Genomic DNA, 20,023 nt, shown 5'->3' with positions numbered 1-20,023 from the left:
AATAATGCAGGCAATAACCTCTGAAAGTAAATCAGTTTTATTTGTTTGCTCTTTTTCCACTTGCTTAAAGTAATACTTCACGCAAAAATAAAAATTAAAATTCATTAAAACTCAACCCCCTTAATGTCTATAGTGCAGTGATGTTTCCTCCAAGGAGGCAAGGGAGGCAGTGCCTCCTCAAAATAATTGGATGAAAATAATTCACAGTACACAAATAAAACATTGCAAATATTATGAAATATGACATTAAAAAGTGCTTAAATCACAAATTTTTCTTACAATAAGTGACACTGTCCAACAGTGACACCAGCGGTTAAAGGGAACCTATCATGCCCCTTTTTACAAGTTGTAAAACAAGTCTCTGATGTCCCCAGTGTATGTGAAGTTCAAAATACCCCACAGATCATTTTTATATCATGTTAAAAATGCTACTTTTTGGGGGTGAGCAAAAATGTGCCATTTTTGTGTGTGTCCCTTTAAATGCAAATGAGCTGGTGCTCCCGGGCCCCCTTTCAAGAGGAGGGCGGAGCTTCAAGAGGTCGTGCTCCAGCAAACCAGCAACAACAAAACAGGACAATCTCACACACTGAAAATGTCAGAAACTATAAGTAGCGGTGTTCAGCCTTATATATTTTAGAATCATCCTTTGTGAAAATCCTGAAATTCAGCATTGAAAGGACCCTTGTTTGTGAAGCAGTGTGGTGCAAAATGATTGGCACAAATGTATAAGACTTTACCGATTTTCTTCAGGACATTTCCTTCGTAAATGAAATTTAACCACAAAGTCCTCAATGACTCAGATGGCGGGAGACATTGGAGACTCTTATCTGCATTGATACATCCCAAAACAAAACACTTGTAATACCTCGCAGACATTGTAAAACTCCAGCTGCTACAGCAAGGATACAGAAATGGCGGACTATGTGCTTCTCACTCATGGCTGTGTCTATGATAATAGGGTTGATTGTCACCGGTTTTGAGGGCGGGGCTTCTCCCAACGAGGATGTCATCATAGGGGGAATCTGAATCAGCTCATTTGAAGAGACTGCTTTTAATTTATGGGAATTATAAAAAAAATTAGTGAGTGGATTTTTACCATAGGCTGGTTGTTCTCACACACTGTGGACACACATCGGTATTCAAACACCTTATGAAAGTGAATTTTGCATAATATGTGCTATAGTGGTTACAGCTGCATGTGTGTTAACCGCTAGGCCACGGCTCTAACGTGCAAACTAAACTTTTTGGTATAAATTTGTTGAGTGGTTTATGTTCACTCCAAAGCCAACAAAAGTTGTTGCTGTTCCAGTACAACACACATACCTGTACATACACTGTCCCATTATTTCCTCTTGTGAACAGTGCTGCGCTTAGCAGATTGCAAACAGTGGCTGCGGCTGGAACCGGAGGAGCCTTATCGCTCTGCATTTCTATTTGTGGAAAAGAACCGAGGAAAGCAGATCACTCCATCTTTGCATCTGTGTCTGCAGCTCTTTTGTCTCGTGAAAACACTCTCCCCTCCTCTGTGCTAGCATTGTCGATCTGGTGTTTTACACACCACTAATACCATCCTGAAGGCCTCCCAGATGAGCTGGTCAATGTTCCCTCCTGACTGGCGAAGTTTTAAGTGTCACTAGAAATGGACCTTTCTTTTGAGTGTCTCTCAAAGGCCCTGGCTGAAAAGAGCACAGAGAGAATACAAGAGAGGAGATTACAGACAAGGGCCAGTCAGAGCTACCCTATTTAACACATTATATCCAGTCCCCTCAGGTTACACTTATGCACGGCAATATTTTAAAAGGGAACGAGAGAGAATGAGAATGAGAGATTGCTTCCGTAATAGCTGTAGAGACCATAACAGAGTGCCGATCTCCTGTGATTGCAATCTAGCACAGAGTTCCTATGAAATTAAACCATGCGTTTTGAGTGGGAAAGAAAGCAGGGAAGGGAATGGGAGGGAGGGATAAAGGAGAAAGGCAAAATGCAGCTCTGGTTACTTTGAAGCAGAGGATCAAGGCCAGAAAAAGGAATAAAATATGACAAAACGACAGCAGAAAGGGCTTATGGTCTATAGGCAGAATTTTACAGGCACAGACAGCAATTACTGGCATACATAGCATAACTCTCGATATTAATGTTTGATCTCCTATTCCACTTTTCTGGCAAGCTTCACCAAGTGCTTTTCCATACCCCACTGCCACTTTAAATTAGTTTCTTGGCAACTCTGCAACATGTTCTCTCACTGCATTTCCTTCCCTTTCTTTCTCTGTCTCTCTCTCTCTCTCTCTGTTTCTGTCCCTGCTTTCTGTAGTCTGTCAGCGTTTCATTTGAATTAAAAATAATCTGCGCTGAGAGATCCGGACGTTGATTGTGGAGCGGAGGGCGGTAATCACAGGCTTGAGGTTTCGCTCAAATCTGATGATAGGCATTTAGGAAAGCGAGCTCTGATTTTGGGGATGAAGGATGCTTTGGTGCACCTCATCCAAACCCTGACATGCTCTATATATGTAATCATAATGCAATCATATCTATTTAATCAAATATAGATGTAAAAGGGCCCTTTTTTTTATAGCAAAACCAATTTTGCCACGGTTACATCCAAATAAAAATATACTATACAGTTTAGAAAAAAAATGACAAGCATAATATTATTATGTAGTAAATGTGAACCTCAAATTTAAAAAAAAAGAATAGCATAATACTTGGATCTGTTTAAATTTTGAATAAACTTGAATTGGTTTCTTGTTTCAATTTTGTACTGGCAAATTGGTTGCAACTGCACTTAAAGTGCTTTAAAGGGTCAGTTCAACTCATTGTTTGAATACGTATCCATAACAGCACTTTGTATGGTTAATTACCAATGATGTTTCCTTGAAACTTTCAAGGGGTGTTCAGTAGTGGACCTGCTGGCCACCTGATCCTGGGACTGGGAGCAGGGGGCCCCTAAGCAGCACTAAACCTGTCCTCCACAGACTGCATTTAGCTCATTTACAGTCTGATTGGCCTAATGAGCTTCAGCTGCCTCTGTATCCTTAAAATCTGATGGGCTAAACCTAGATTACCTCAGGCTTGTTGTGACACAGAAATTAGCAGAGGACAAAAATGTGTGAGAGGAAGTATTTTAAAAGCCCTACCCCCTTTGAGTGGCATCGCCTGTCTGCTCTCTCAGGGATCCCTCACTGTATTTAATTTCTTTGTTACTGTCCATCCATATGAAGCTAAGAGTAATAAATGTGAGGACAACAACAAACCTCTAAATATGATAATAATAATAATGTTATTAATAATAATTTTAAAATCGTATTTTTTTCCTGAGATATTCTAACTTTAGCTTTAATAATGGCATAAATTAATAGTTTTGTTTTTTATATTTTATATTTTGCAATTCTGAGATAGTATTGTTTTAATAATAATTTAAAATATTAATATTTTTGATTTATTTTGACTTATATTTTGTTTTATTTTGCAATAAATAAAATAATAAGAAGAAAAATATATATTATTATTCAAAGTTCAGTTTTGATGTATGCAAATAATGTAATACTGTACTTTTCCAGCAATATTCTGGTCACGTTAGATTACATATGTTGAACTTTATTTTAATTCACACAGAGAAAAATAAACTCATGTCTGTTATTTGGCAGATGTTGGTGGTTGAGTGTGGTCTTGTATTGATGGAGCGTGCAGCTCCTTTTTTTCCCCCCGGCTCAAAGGAGAAGGGGTGAGAGATATAGAGAAGGAAAGATAAACATCCAGCAATAAGCTAACTCATTCTCTTACTCTGTTGGGGGCAGTCAAGGTCAGAGGTCACTGCAATGCAAGTCCCTTGTTAATCCATTGACCCTCAGTGCAGAGGGTTAATACTGGTTTGCTAAGCCATGGGACCCTAAATCAGTCAGATTAAGGAGATTTTCCAGGAATGTCCGGCTTTATCTGAAGATTGTTGGATTGTTTGGGTTTGAGTGGCCATGGACTGAGTTTAGTGGAATTAGATCTTCAGGCTTTTCCTCAAACCCTGGGGGAAGGAGGTTAATATTACACCACGGTTTGGAAACACAATTAGGACTGGTCTTAGCGTATAATTGCCACAGACGAGACGTGGTTGATCAGTTTATTCTTTAATTCTTTTTCCTAGTGTTTAATATGTTAGTCCCAACAACACTCAGTGCATCTTGCCATCTTGTTATTTTCTAAAGGTGCTGTCACATTTACCATTGCTTGGCAAAAATTTTCAACAAGAATCCATGTTATCTGGAATTTCACATAAGGAGAACGTTTTTTACGGAAATTCGCCACGTTGACCACCAGAATGCTGCTTGGTTTGAAAGTGACTGTTGGGTGCGTGGTTTTCATGCATTGCTACACTATTGTTAGTGGACAATGGACCTTTTTCCCAGCGAAACTGCAGCAAATGTGATTGTGCCTTAATATGCTGCATCATTATAATACTATACTTATGAACAGCTGTAAATTTGCAAATCTTTGCCCCCTGCTGATTATTCAGCAGAGCAAACAGTGCTGTTCTGGGTCAGCCTGGGTGACTTTAACCCCGATGAAGGAAGGCTGTGGCTGAGGGAACCAGAGAGGTGTTTGCTGCTCATGAAGAGAGTCTCTGTCTCCCTCCCCTTCACAGTAGCTGCACCCTACTGGGAAATTCATTAGCAGCTGACATCATCTCACTTCGGCCAGAGAGTGAAAGAATATCATTCTATCCCAGTTCCCTCCTCCTCCTGCTCTCTCTCTCTCTCTCCCTCCTGGTCGCTCCGTCTCCTGTTTGCACTCTTTTAGGACTCCGCTGCCAGTAGCTCTCATTGAGCACCGTACACACACGCCCGCGCGCGCGCACGCACTCACGCACCGTCTGTCCGGTGAAGCTGAGCAGAGGAAGCACGCTCCGTGTGTGTGAGGCAGAAAGAAGCAGGGGGTAGGAGCTGAATGAAGTCAGGTTAGAATCAGGAAGTGGGAGGACCCGGTCGCGCTGTGGGTGAATGAGAGAGTTAGTGTGGATACAGGCAGCACTTGCGCGAGGAACGGGAGTCAGCGACGGGACACGAGCTTGAAACCAGCGACTATTTCGAGGAAAGGAAGCGGAGTTCGGGGTTTTTAGTGCGGTTTTACTCCACCCAATCTGTCTGTAGGAGGAAAATACTGTACGCTTTGTTGGATTTTCTAGCTCGGCACGAGCGCACGGGAGAGAGGCGCGCGGATGGTTTGTCACTGAGCGCGCCCCTGACACAAAAGCATATAACATAAGCGGCAGCTTCCGTTAAGCGACGGTTGGCGAGGATTTCAAACGGCCAATTCGCGCGAAGGGGGCGAACTGAGGGATTTCTCCACTTCTCTGCGTTCTTGGGTACCAGACACATGGCTGCCTTTGTCCGAGAGCCTCTCTCGCTTTGAGCTCTGGATGTTTTTCTTCTTCCCTGGGAAAAGGCTTCTTATTTTGCATGGCTGTCATTCTCTCAAAGGGAGCGAGAGGAATTCGCCGCCTGTTTATGGATTACATTGTTTGACAAGCAGAATGTGAAACAGCGCATTTTCTAAACCTGCTAAAAGTGATTTCTTGACTTATTTTCCTCCGTGCCAACCTCGCCACATCAAAAGGTACACCGCACCTTCACGTCCTTCAAAAAAATGGATTTTTAGTTCATATTTCGATTACCACAATGTCATTCGACGTTTTAGGGAAATTTTAAAGCATTTTCAAGGATTACTCGATGGCTGGAGGATTTGGAGCGCTGTTTTCTTTTCGTTGGTCGTGGATAATTGTAGTTGAAATCTCTGCAGTGAATGTTGCCAGATGTTTTTCGGTTGTGGTTTGAATAAAGCGGTCACGCGAACGCATCGTTATGTGGAAATCTCTTGACGTCATGTGTTAATGAATGCATATTACGTTATTATTTTTGTTATTATTATTGACATTTTTAGATCTTCAAATGACCTTAACAATTCATTTAAATAGCTAATTTTAAATGTACTTAAATTGTGCAAATATTTGGGATGGTTGTCCTACCTTGTCAGTATCGTTTTTGCCTCGAGCTGGATATGGATATAGTGTTGCTAAACCTGTCAGAATAATTGCCTTCAAATGAGCTGTTTTTCCGAGAATATATTCTTGTGTATCCTATGAAAGACGTACAGTATTTACATTTACAAGTTCCACGCAAAAGATTTTCTGTTTGTTATTGTGTTAATAATTGCAAAATTGCTGAAAAGTGCACATAGCTCGTTGTTATTTTCCTCTCGAATGACTGAGTGGAGAGCCAGGTCAGATGCTAATGGATGGACTGCAATGGTTCTATCTTTGTTGCTGTTAAGCCAATTGAATTAGCCGATGCCCCTTTGACACCACATTGTCACTTAAATAGGCGTTCATTACCTAAATGCTGTGTAAATTGCAACGCTGGATGTTTGCACAATAACATAGCAATGTTAATGCGTTCAACCCGTTTCAAGTGCAGCGCGTCGTTTTGCGCGTGGAGCCACAGTGCCATCCAGTGGCCGCTCTGGGAAGTGACTGAATTTTTGCGCTCATTAGTGCTGCGCTACCTTTGATGATGAAGCCCACCTGCTTAGTTCTGAAACAGATGTACTGACTCTCTCTTTGTCGCTCTCTCTCAGGGCTCAGATGCCAGCTCAGAGAAACTCTTCAGCACAGCTGCAGTTAAAGGTATGGTGGTCTTTCTTTATTCCATATGCTTGTTATTGCTCGTGTAAATCACAGTTCTGTAATAGTGAAATTGCTGTTGACAGATTATACCTGTCCCATGGAGGCACATACTCCAAAAGATTGTTGTTTTCTGTAAAATTAAATCTTAAAGATGACTTAAAGAATAATATTCTTTATTCTATAATAAAGAATATTATAATCTAAATAAAATGAACATTATAATATGTGAGTAATAGTTGTTGCTGCTTTACAAGACAAACTAGAATCCGTCACATTATTCTAGACAACCTTATTTACCAATATCACATTCAGATTACGTTTAATGTGTTTTGCTTTCCGGGGCGGCATGGGAAATAACGCATTTCCTCAAGGCTGACTGCGATTCCATTGACAGACACAGTGTGTTGTATCCGTGCTTTCTCACAGCGTATGGGCTGGGAGAAATCCATCTGAGCCACTCTGTTAAACAGATCCCAATGTGCTGCTGAGTGATGAATGAGAAAATCCATTTCAGGCGCGCAGCATGTGTAAACGCCACACACTGGGTCCCATGTGCAGCGGCGTCTGGCTTCTGTTATGGAAATTGATTAGTTGTGAAATGCTAAATAAAGGTGCTGGATCTGTGGCACAGACGGTAGTAGAAGAAGCAATTCTACCCTGCTGATCTGATACTCCGCGTGTGTGATATTGTTTGCCGTGTCTATTTTAAAAGCACGCTTTGTATTTATACAGTGAGGAGCTGCGATGTGTGCACCGTCTGTTCTTTGTGTGCATGTAAACGTCCTGCTATGTGCGTAGGAAGTTCGTTCGTGTTGAGACTGCGGTAAGAACGTGCAAGTCAAAGGATCCGAGGCATTGAAAGCGGAGTCAGTTGAGTTGCTTTTAAAACCTCAGTGTCTTTAGACAGCGGGAGCCCATCAGCACACTGCTAATTTGCTCTTAAAGCCTTTGGAATTTGAACTCCCCCATTTTACAAACCCCGGGCAGGCCAACATAATGGAGCCCAGCCTTGTGAATCCACATTCCTCTGTAATGGTGCGTTACCAGGATGGAGAGCATGATGGGTGGGGTGGGGAGGGGGCGACGGAGGCTGGAAAGAGATCTGACCCCGGGGAGGACGTGAGAGAGAGCGACTGATTGATGCCGACAAGCCTTTTTCCTCCTTTTCCCCCTTGCTTCACTCCCTCGGGACCCCAAACACATTTCCCACATTCTGTTCTTTGAAGGCCTTTAGAGGTTTGATTTGTGTGGTTCAGAGGGGTGCTGAATGGCGACCCTTTTTTCGGAAAGGCTTTCCCTCCTGGAGACGCCTCTCCGCGGCCATTACGACCCCTCTGAAAGGATTAAAACTCCCTTTATGCGCCTTAAACTAACACATGCCCGCCTCCTCTGCTTCTGAAAAGCTGGCGCTTGGGAAACAGTACACAAATATGCTTTCTCTTCTCACTGACTGCCAGGCCACTTCGTCTCCCTCCAGACTCTATTTCCATTTAAATGTGTGTCTTTTCTTTCTCTCCTTCACATCCCCTTGTCCTCTTCTCTCCTTGCCATATGTAAATCTTTCCATTGGCAAGAGGGATGGAGAAAAGAGGATCGTCCTCCAAAGCACAGGTGCAAATGAACTGGTATTTTTATTGGAGGGTTTTAGACGGTGAGTGTACACTGGACGCCGCTCTCTGTTACAGAGGATCACCCGTCACTCAGACTCTTAACCCTTGGAAACAAAAGAAGAAAGAGAACGCAGAACTGAAGAGCAGAGACAGGCAACAGAAAAGATGTCAATATTTGCCTGGAGCCTAGAACGAAAGGCTCGCTCTTGTGTTTTTCACACTCAAGGTGTTCACAAAATGCCTCAAGTTCAACAGCTAGATGATGGGGAAATGTCACCTCTGAGGGGAAATATATAGATCAAACTCCACAAGAGCTTAGATAATTTATCAGTCTGTAGGCTGTTTTGAGCACTGGAGAGGGAGGAGCGGAAGTAATAAAAAGTTGTTGGAGGCAGAAAGGGTCAAGAAATGAGTTAATTTCAATCTAGCATCAAGCATCAGACTTGACATATGCTAATTGCTAGGTCATGGCCTTGACAAGATATCTTAGAGTTGATCTTGTTCTGCTTAATTTGTGTTTGTGTGACAAGCAGTAAGTTTCTTATGAGTGTCAACCTGTTTGATCAGTCTGTTTACATAGATTCCCACTTAACATGTTCTTTTGGCAAATTAGACCCTCTTCTCTGCTTTCCTATTTTCTCCTCTTTTTCTCTCCCTCCTGATGTTTTGTGTAATTGTTGCTTGTTTTCTTTTTTTTCTCTCCTCATTGCTCCATCTCTCACTCCTATTAAGCAGAATCATTAAATGTTCGACTTAATTACTGTCTCTCTCACATAGCCTGCAGGTGGCTGCCAACCGGCCTGCCTCAATTAGTGTATTCATCGCCCGCGTCTTGCGTTTCTAAGAAGCCTTTTTGCTTGATTTTTGGATCAAGTTAGAGTGAGAACAGCCATGTGAAGGTCCTTCAAATCAACAGTGACCAGTTAACTACTAAGATTCTGAGACTCCGTAGCCGTATTTACGTATATTTGATTGTTAATAAGGTGTCTTTTGCATTACATTGTTCCTTCCATGCTGTTCAAAGTGGGACCAAACTGTTTACAAATATACTTTTTCATACAAGTCTGCAAGAACAAAAATTATAGGGAACATTGATTGTAATTATGAAGTAGGGATACTAACGATTAATAGACGATCGATTAATTGTCGATAATAATTTAATCTATAAAACTTACGATGGTCTATTAAGCAAGGTCATCATTAGAGTGTGTAGTTTTGAGGTGCGGCTCATGTGCAAAACACATGCAGCAGACACACAAGGAAAAATGAAGCGAGCGCACCATAGTTGCATATTTTAAATGCATTAATGTCCTCAAGCCTGGCAATGGATTAGGTAGGTTTGCCATTTATTTAGAAACATAATTAATTAAGAGTCCAAAAAACACTCAGAATAAGTGATTTTACGGAACATAAGAAGTACTTACTTGTGCAAATGCCACAATAAAAGTACATAGAATAAACAACAAGTAATCATATACTGGTTGATGTGTGATGATCTTCCAGCGCTGTTTCAGCTGTGCTATTCTATGGCACATGGATATATGACGATCAACGATATATGACACAAGTCTATCTGTTATGTGCAATGATTTTACAGATCTTATTTCATGTGAAGCAGTTATTTTTTCTCGCTATGGAAATAGAGCACTTCTAATATTCATCTAATTTAAAAGCACTTGTTAAGTGATGGTCATATTCCCTATATTCACTGTAATGCCAATCTTCTAAGCTTTAAAACGACACCTATTTTGTGTTGGTTAAGCAGGTGGTTTTTAAGTAACATGATAACTTAGTAGCACCCCCTGCTTTGGATTTAAGAGGTCAAGGTTAACGATTGATCGATTAGTTGATTTGTTATTGATTCGTTAATTTAAACAACAATCAATTAAGGAAATTAATGTAAATTGACATCGTTATTACGAAGTAATTAATTTTACACTGTAAATGTCTGACATCATGTTTGTCGCAGAGTATAAATTGAGTTTGACATTGTATTGGCCACATTTGGACTTGGATGATAAGACAGAGCTCTCACTACAGACCCCTCTCCAGATAACTCATACACTCACTCTCTCTCTTTTGCTCTCTCAATATGCTGTCAGTGTCCCACTTAGGAGCACCACAAAAGAGGCCCAGACCGCTAAACAGATTGTTTTTGATTTGTTTGGCAATAATTCCCAGTAATGGAATTTGTTTTCATTTCTAGCATCATTCATAAGACACAGAAGGTAGCCATTTTGTGAGTGCTATGTTTTATTTATGCCTGGTCATGCGTTGAATTAAAATTTAGCTACCACCACCAGTCACACAATGTCTGCTGTGGTGCACGATGCACAATGTAATATTTATGTATGTTTAGTATGAAGTTTGGTTGCTTGTACATAAAAGTAACAGAACCTGGCCAGTTATCTCTTACAATAGTATGTGAATGAACTCTGTATATACAGCTCAGACAGGCTCAACCAACGGCACACGCAAGCATGCAGGCCGCTGAGCGCTCATCTGAAGAGCAGGACTCCAGTGAGGCTATGTGGAAGGTGTAATTTCTCTGACAATGACATCGTCGAGAGATTGGAAAAGAGGGGAATAGAGGATGAAGAGAAGGAAAGAAGAGGCAGAGAGATGAAGTTTGAGGTAGATGAGAGTTGTTAAGAGCTGGATGGATAGATGTGGAGAGCTCTTGAGATAGCGGAGCGCTCGCTGAGTGCTGTAGTCTCACAAATGTCTGAAGCTTTAGTAGTGTATGTGTGTTAGTATGAATGTTTGCATACCAGATTCCGTGTGCTTGACACTGGCATAAAAGGCAGTTTTTTGAATTTCATAAAGCAAGCTATTTCCTGTGAATGTGTGAGACTTCAGATTCATAATGCTGTAGATAAATAACTAGAATAACAAAGTGCAGTAAAGTGTAAAACCATTTATGCTACAAACCAGTGTTTATGTTCATGATATTAATTAAAATAATATGATAATAACCAGTTTGCAACATCAAGCATCATAACGGACTGTTTTGGTACAGCTACAATAACCGGAAGCGGTTGAGACTAGAACCCTTAAAAATTACTCTTATAGCAGAAATAGGGTGGATAAAATAGATATTTTTAACTATAGAATCTGATTGGATGAGGCATATTTAAGCCCTTAAATAAACAGAGCATGATCTACACACAAAACCGTTGTAAAAAAAAGTTGTTCATGTAATGACCTTAGGCCATTCAAAGTCTACATTGCAAATGAGCTTCTCTTTAAAGCGTGACAAACAATGATCGCTTTTATTATGATCGGCAAAGCTGTTTACACTGCTGGTCTGGTAAAAGCCACTCTGATTGCTTTAACATTTCATCTTTAGTCAATAATGTACGCAATCTCTCGAATTGTCTATTTGTGTTGGCTTGTTCTATGTTGATTAACCAATTGGAATGAATGTTTGATGAAGTCAAAGCTTCCTGTTTTCTTTATTTTTCCTCTGAGGATCAATGAAGAACATCTGTCTGTCTGTTTTTGGGGAGGTAACTGATTATTTGTTCTCGGTCAGCTCAACTAGGCTTCCTTATGCTGAACTAGAAGTTTATCTGCATCTCGACCCAACATATCTCTGTGGACATGTCTTTATGGTTTGTATAGAGACAGGCTGTAATTTATGGCTCTGTGAAAGTGTGTTTGATGAGAGATGGGCTGTAATTCACAGCACACTGCATTTGTAGTCTGCAGTGATGTCTCATCCCCTGACACACAAACACACAGAGGTTAACGCACCATGGGCATCATCCTGATTTACTGCCCAAGGCCAGCAAACAATAGCACCACCCACTCTTATAGCCTGCCCAGTGATGCATGATTGTGTGTGTGTGGTTGTCCTAATGTATGAGTAAGCATTGTTGTATGACCATATGATTATTGTTTTTCCAGTAGGCTTGCTTTAAGTGGTTTTCCTGCCATGGGGAACAAGAGTGTGTTTTAAAACACATCTTTAAGTAGAGCCGCACACTAGCGGTGCTGGGAGGAGAGGTGGAGATGCCTTGGAAGTGGTGATGAATTGGAAGTCAGACACTCGTTTAATGCTATCCATCATCTCAGTCCGTCCCGCCTGTAGTCATAACACAGCCATGACTGCACTCCTACACTCTCTCTCAATTTGTCCCTCTCTCTCAAAGAGGTCATTCTGAGGTTGTTCCCAAACCCCAGAGGTTGAAGGACTAAAGTAAATCCATCCATCTTGGTGACTGGAGGAGGGTGCAGAGAGAGAGGAAGAAAGAGAGGCCTGGGAGACGAGTCATTGTGTAAACATTACTATATCCGACATGTCACACTAAACGCAGGGAGTCTGGAAGCCATCAAGCTAAATGAAAGTTATGTGCAAACATTTAAATGGGCCGCACTCCAGAGATAAACGTAGCGCCTATTACTTAGGGGCACACGGCAACTGCTAGCAACACATTTGGACTTCTTTTTATGTGACGTTGTCTCATCAGAGAAGAACTGAGCAAAGTTTCTTGAATTACTCATAGAGTCACAGTGCACCTTTGTGGATTGGAATATATGTAAGTCTAAAGGTAAACCCAGATGCCATGATGAGCTCAGCCATGTTAGAGTGCATACAAAGACAGTCTCTAATTTTCATTCTCATTGAGTTTGCTTGAGTCAAAAAGACCTTGAAATCCTGAAAAAAACTTATCACAGTTTCCACAAAAATATTAAACAGCACAATTTTTTTCAAATCAGCATATTAAAATGATTTCTGAAGGATCATGTGACACTGAAGAATGGAGTAATGGCTGCTGAAAATTCAGCTGTACCATCACAGGAAAACATTACATTTTTATAATATATACAATGGAGACTGTTATTTTAAATCGTGATATTTCACAACATTACTATTTTTACTGTATTTTTGATCAAATAAATGCAGCACTGGTGAACCTACCACAAACTTCTGAATGTTAGTGTTTTTTTGTTTTGTGTGTGTGTATGTGTTTTTCAGAACAAATTTCACAATGCATTGGCAATTCAAAGTGGACTTGTATATGTTCTTTGTCTGTGCTTAATCTGAAAAGTCTGTGTGTAAAATATCTGGTGGTCTTACCACCTGCATTGTGCTTGACAGACAGTGAATGAGTGACAGATACTGAAAGCAGAAGTGAAAAGGCTCCCTGTGGTTGTAACCCTGCCTTACACCTGTGATGACATCACCTTGTAGCTCCTGTTCCCTCTGTTTGGACAAGATGAACATTTATTTTATTTTCTCTCCCCTCTCTCTCTCTCTCTTTCCCTCTTTTCTAATCGTTTTGTCCAATTATGCATATGGCAGTTCGAGGTCTCTGTGGTAACAGACTGATTAGTAGGAGAGCTTTCGACGAGGTGTGTTTGTATGTGTGCTTAGGTATATTTTAACAAAAACCTCAAAGAAACAGTAATTAGGCCTCTAGACAGCCAATGTTCTGATGGAAAGAGACAAAGGGTGAGTAATCATGGGATATAGTGAGCACAAATACTGCAACACATTCTCCTGATTATGTTAAACTTAGATAAGTTCATGGCACTGCCCTCAAGGTCACAGGTCAGTTAGGTTAAAGGTCAAGTTTCAGTTTGTATCACCATTTCCTACTTACCTGGCACCAATTGGGCTGTCTGAATTGTTGGACTAACTGATCCTGTATCAGCTACTGCTTAACTTCGCATATGTTCAGTTCACCCCAGCACTTCTAAAACAATTTTGAGGCGAGTCTTTGCAAATGTATGTTTGTATTTTTGAGGCTCTTCTTGCCTGGCCGTGCATGTGTAGATAAATGTAATCCCCTCAAACTCTTTCTCAATACTTTACTGAAATATTTATTAAAATTCTGGCCCATGTGTTTAACCAATGAAAGATTAGATCTACGGCTTAAATTGTCAGACCAAGACTTTGCTTAGCTTAACCTTATGATGCTGGGAAATGAGTGTTTTCTAAGGTCCAGCTGCTTGAAGAGATGGTTTAATTGCCTGTGTGCTCTCTGTCATCATCACAGATTGTAACACATCTTAGATATGTAGATTTAAGATTTTCTTAATGTGTTTATCCAAGTCTCCAGATACAAGTTAGTGGGCGTTTTGTGCTGAAGTCTCTGATTTGAAGACATATAGACACAACTGTCTGCCATTAAGACTGAAAGAGGAGCTGTTGCAGCTGTATGAAGTCCAGGAGGTAAAGGAATTTTCCAGTATAGCTGCTAGATGTTTTTCTGTAGATGAGCACCAGCCTGAAGTAGGATCAAGCTGGTCAGGAACTGTGACCTTTAAAGAGAGAGAGTGAGAGAGATATACCTTGTGGACACCCATGTTGGTAGCCGAAGATAGACACTTTGACTGACCACCTTCTGGGTGGGATAACTGCCTTTCTGCCACCCCTGTGGTCCCTCAGGGAAGAGAGCTCCTCACTCAAATAGTAAACTCTGAAACGCTCAGTTGGAAAGCGCAGGGGGGAATGGGTGTAGAGCTGGTTGTAGAGGCACAGCTGGTGAACAGACTGAGTCTAGAATGTGAGCTCATATCGAGGAAAAGCAGAGTATTAATTGCTCCCTAAAGAATTTATGCTTCCTAACTCAAGCCTCCCTCCATCTCCCAGCATTTCTTCTGCTGACTCTCACTCATACCTATCCGGGTTAAAAATAAACACCTTTTGCCCTCACCTCGGTCGCTCTCTGTTTCCATTACTTTTGCTAAATTCTCTGTTGAAATATTAGTCAGAAGTCTCAGAGCTCCCATTTTAGCAATCACTCAATCCATGACTGTCCCTCAGAGCAGCAGTGTGTATGTGCCAAGATGAACATTAGAATTAAGGACATTAAACTGTAACCATAAAGTTTTAATAATCGTTCTAATTATATAAGAATAGTGACAAAATAACTTACAGAACATTTTTTTTTCCATCTGATGAATGATAAAAACATTGACATCCAATCAGAATCCACCCGACTGTAAAGAGCTTAAAAGAGCATTTAAAGCAACAGATGACATTTTATTATAAGCACACTAACAATAAACAGAAAATTACTCATTCTCATTTTGATGAACCACTATTGATTCTTAAATCTCATGAATAAAATATGCTACCATGCAAACTTCAAAGTCTATGCTGTTTTCAGTTGATAAATGAACAAAACTTCGTAGCGTGCTTCCCATCCAATAAACCGCAATATGCTTTGTTACTTTTGATATAAAAACAAAGTTCAAGATTTCGATTTCAAATTCCATTTTATTATGAAATTCAAACAATAAATACCATAATGGAGAAAAAAACATCAAAGACAGCATTAAGTTTTTGGCAGAATATGGGAAGTTGTGTGTGGAGTGATGAATCAATGAAATGGCTTGCTTCCCACAAATGAAAAGTTGTTATCTAAAGAGGAATGATCAGATGTTATTTTTCAACAACACAATACTCCTGCCCAAATTGCAAAGACAACCGAGAAGTCCATTAGTCCAGATTTGAACCCTATAGTGAAAATTTGGTCTCACATTAAACTCAAACGAACTGGGAGACGTTTTTCAACTACTCATGAACCATTAACATTGAGTGGAACAACACTCTTGTGTAATTCTTGCTAGTTTCCTGACAAGTGATTTGTGGTTAAAATGGTTAAGACCATTAAAGACCACTAAATATTTTGCCTCTTTTTTTTTGCCCAGGAGTGCATAGTTTACAACATTTGTTGAGAGATATTTTTTCCTTGAGTAAATTTGCCATTGACAGTACCTGATACATACCCCAATTAATCAATGTCGTATCACAAGCTTGTGAATCAAAATCAAATCGAATTGTAAAATTTGTGTCAATGCCCAGCCCTAGTGTGGACCAATGTATAGTTATCCTTCTTGGTGTGAACCAAGCCTAGTTAGATTCATACCCAAGAACCTTTTTTAAAAGATTATGGCATTTTTTCCTTTATTTAGATATTTTAGTTGGAGAGAGGACAGGAAGTGAAGTGGGAGGGTGGGTAGGGTTGGGGAAAAGACTACAAGCCAGGACTTGAACTCGGGCTCACAAGGCCATCGGCTCTGAACTAAGAAACTTTTTAAGGCATTATAGGTGCACTTTCAGTTATTTCTCAATTTTATTTTATTTTTTTCCTGGGATTGCTTTCTCCACAAAGGATACATTATTATTATTAAAAATATTAATCATTATGTTTGTATTCACATTACATCATTAGCTTAGCAAAATGCTTATGAATTACTTTTTTCAATTATTAGAAAGCATTTTTGATTGATTATTTTGTAGACACAATATTGTTTCTAGCCTACCTTGGATTCTATAAGTGTGAATACCCATAGGCCTACTAAATAGAGCAAAATTAGGACTCCCGAAAACCATGCTCAAATCAGGCCAGCTTGTGGTTGCTCCGGAGAATTCTTTGCTAAAGGGAAAATCCAAAGTGTGCTTTCATATAAATAAGCACTAATGAAGTGTGAAATGTTCCATTTTATCACCATTTGTTCCATTTATGGGAGATTCCACACCCGGGCCGTGGTTTCATAAGCTCTATGAAGAACTGTCCCATTCGCAGGATTGTCACCATCTGTTCCAGATTACATTGCTCAAAGAAGACGCTGTTTGATTTTGGTTTTAAATGGCAGCCTTTATCCTGTGCATCAAGTTTTATTCAAACAGTGACATCCTAAACCAGACATTTCAGTTTGGGCCTCAATGCTTGGGCTTAGGGGACGCTGGAAAAGCAAACAAGTCACCCAGCTGCGGGCTGCTGCTTAGGTTATATACAACAAAAACACACACACAAATGCATTGAATTCTGATGGCTAGTGCCTACCAACATACACTCTGGAGACTCACACACACAGGATACTTTGCTTCCCTTGGCCTCAGACATGTTATGTGATTCTACACTCGGCCCGTCACAAATATGTGTGTGTCAATGTGTCCATCTGAGCCACTGCCTCCTCTGAGAGTGCTGCCCTGCACAGAGGTTTGCTTTGTTCTAATAGTAACCCAACCCAAGGTCTCGTAGGGTTTAAGGGGGTCCTGGGTTGCCCAACGTCTCTCCCAACCTCTGTCATATTGAAGGGTGTGTTGAGAGACTCCCGAGGCAGCTGGCTGTTTTAGCTTCCCTTAGCACTTCAAATAAACGAATGAAGACGTATAGAACACACACACAGAATACTTCACCCGCCTTGCGTCACTCACTTCAGCCCTGGTTTCCTTCGATCAACACGAGAATGAACAGTTGAGTTTGATTTTAAAGGAAGGACTCGTTAAAGTATAGCAGGGAGGGAAGGAAAAGGAGATCCAAACATGGGAATGAGGGAGAAGAAAGAGACTCTGCTTTGGATTCTGGGTTTATTTGGCAACAGGTTGAGCCAAAGGATTGGTTTACGGCCATGCCCTAGGAAGGCTGAGTTTCCAGGTGGCTCAGTCCTAACACCCCTTAGGCATACACACACACAAACAGCATGTGTGTCTCTAATCCCCAACTTACTGAAACATGAGTCTTGGGTAATGAGAGGGCTTTACACACACACAGGCTCTGTGAGCTGGTAAGTGCCAGTTTTGGTGGGCTGTTGGAGGGCTTATGTTTCCAGAGATCTCAGTGAAGGGCAGCATTCTGTCCCCCGTGTCACACATTCAGAGAGACAGAGAGGCACTGAGTGCAATTTCTGCCCTGTTTGAATGGATTAAAAACATTCAGCTGTGAAACCTGAGTGAGAGTGAGGACTGATTGAAGTTCCCTGAGGGACACACCACTAATGGTGATCTAAAGAGGAGGAATTCAGTTAATGTCAAAGTGTTAATATTGTAGCAATTGCAGCCAATCACTTATTAATATGCACACAAATACACATTATAAAAATAGTTAGTAGTAGGTATGCCTGATATATTGATAATCATATTGATATAGGACAATATTAGTTACTGTATTAGCTACTGTATTTTTTTTTTAAATGATTAAAACTTTTTTTTTTTTTTTTTACATTTTTATAAAAATACATTGAGTCCCTCATTCAAAGTAAGTCGAAGACTTTTTTACCCGTTGTATCAAGGACCACTAATTATCGTCTGACGTATTGACCAACATTTATTTTGTGCAGAATGCTGTGTGTAAGCACCCAGTGGGGTTGTTATTAATCTCTGTAGGTGATGTCAGTCCAACTGTTCTTCATTGTGTCAGGTCCTTCCCTTTCTCCAGCAATAGTTGTTACCCCACTGTTTTTTAAGCACACACACACATACACTCTGTTCTCCACCTTCTTAAACACTATGGTACAACCCACTGGGTTAAACCACTCACCTCTGGGGCCAAATGAAGCTGTGTGTGTCATTCAACCACTGCACATGACACTAGTTATATGGCAGGACAAAACAGCCATCACAATCAGCAGGTGGACCTGCTAGATGGGTAGGTGTGTGTGTGTGTGTGTGTGTGTGTGTGTGTGTGTGTGTGTGAGAGAGAGAGAGAGAGATAGAAAGAGAGAGAATATAATCTGGTGTGTTCCTTTGTCATACTGAGTTTAGAGCTACTTTATTAGTTCATGAATCACTGAAATACCAGCGAAGAGTTAAGGTTATGGAAAGACTCTGATTTCCGTTCCATTTGGTTACTGACAGAAAACAGGTGTCTTGTAATCCTTTTTGTAGAATAAGTAGGGCTACATGTCAGTTATGGTGTGCTGGTCACCATCTGCCAGTATGAAAGTGTGTGTGTGTGTACTTTGAACGCTGTGACTGCAACAGGATCTTACCACAACTGTCTCACTTTTTACAGTGGGCATCTGTTTGATATAATGCTCTTGTGTCCTCTATTAAAATCTTCGATGGCTACAAGGTCACATGGAGACTCAGAGTTCAAGTTTGGTTTCTCAATGGATGCTGACTTGAATGGCTGCTTTACAAGCTGTAAATATATACAGTCCTACCAGCTTTTACCCAGAGCATTAGTTACCTGCTTTTCAGAAAGATAAGAGGGTTTATTTAACAGAGAATGTCTGTCTAGACAGGGTGAAATTAACATCCGCTACTAGTTAAATATGTTTTTGTTGTTGTTGTTGTTGTTGTTGTTTGCGTGCGACCCCTGGGGCTGTATTACAGAAACTTCCTATCTTTATTCTTGACTCAAGATTTTAAAAAGTTCTATTTCCAAAGTGAAGTTACAATGGTTACTAAACAAACAGGGCTCCAGAATGAAACCTTTTTTCCTGCTGATGCGACAAAAAATTTTTTGTTACAGATCGCACTGGTGCGACCACCACGTTACCCGACTGCCATTTCTGTTGTATATGAGAAAATATGTTTTTCCTATGTGTTTCCTGTAAAATCAAGTTTTTCTGTTTAATAAAATTATTATTTTAATTATATTATTATATTTATTCCTAAGTATTGTATTAAATATTGTATTGTATTTTTATTATTTTCAATAATAAAATAGTGTTATTACAATAGTAATAATTCTTGTTTTAACATTTTTTTGTAATAATAATCATAATAATTATTATTAGTCATATTGATACATAAGCACAAAATATTTGGCCAAATTTTGCAGCCCTACAAGCAAGCACTACAATCCTGGTGTTGCTTATAACTTTTTTGTTAATTCGTTTTTTTATTATCATTTTAAATCGCAATTTTAACCAAAAAAAAAACACACAATTAGATTTTTTCCCCATCATGCTGCTCTATCAAATGTTTTTACATTATTCATTTCAAGGTTCATACAACCTTTTGAGAGTGAAATTCAAGCAATTTTTTTTTCAAGGA

At 40.1% G+C, this 20,023-nt stretch overlaps 1 protein-coding gene across 7 annotated transcripts in view; it reads left to right on the top strand.

The window, feature by feature from the left end:
• Positions 1–20,023, top strand: part of auts2a (activator of transcription and developmental regulator AUTS2 a) — a 352,628-nt gene that overhangs the window by 312,559 nt on the left and 20,046 nt on the right. For all 7 annotated transcript variants that reach the window (XM_051909180.1, XM_051909183.1, XM_051909186.1 and 4 more), the window contains one exon: positions 6,622–6,670. In XM_051909180.1, coding sequence (XP_051765140.1) covers positions 6,622–6,670 — 49 coding nt within the window. The remainder of the gene's footprint in view (positions 1–6,621; positions 6,671–20,023) is intronic.

This window comes from Ctenopharyngodon idella, chromosome 10 (genome assembly GCF_019924925.1).
Source record: "Ctenopharyngodon idella isolate HZGC_01 chromosome 10, HZGC01, whole genome shotgun sequence".
NCBI classification, from domain to species: Eukaryota; Metazoa; Chordata; class Actinopteri; order Cypriniformes; family Xenocyprididae; genus Ctenopharyngodon; species Ctenopharyngodon idella.
Note: the sequence above shows the minus strand (reverse complement) of the source record. Positions and strands in the feature narration are given on the sequence as shown.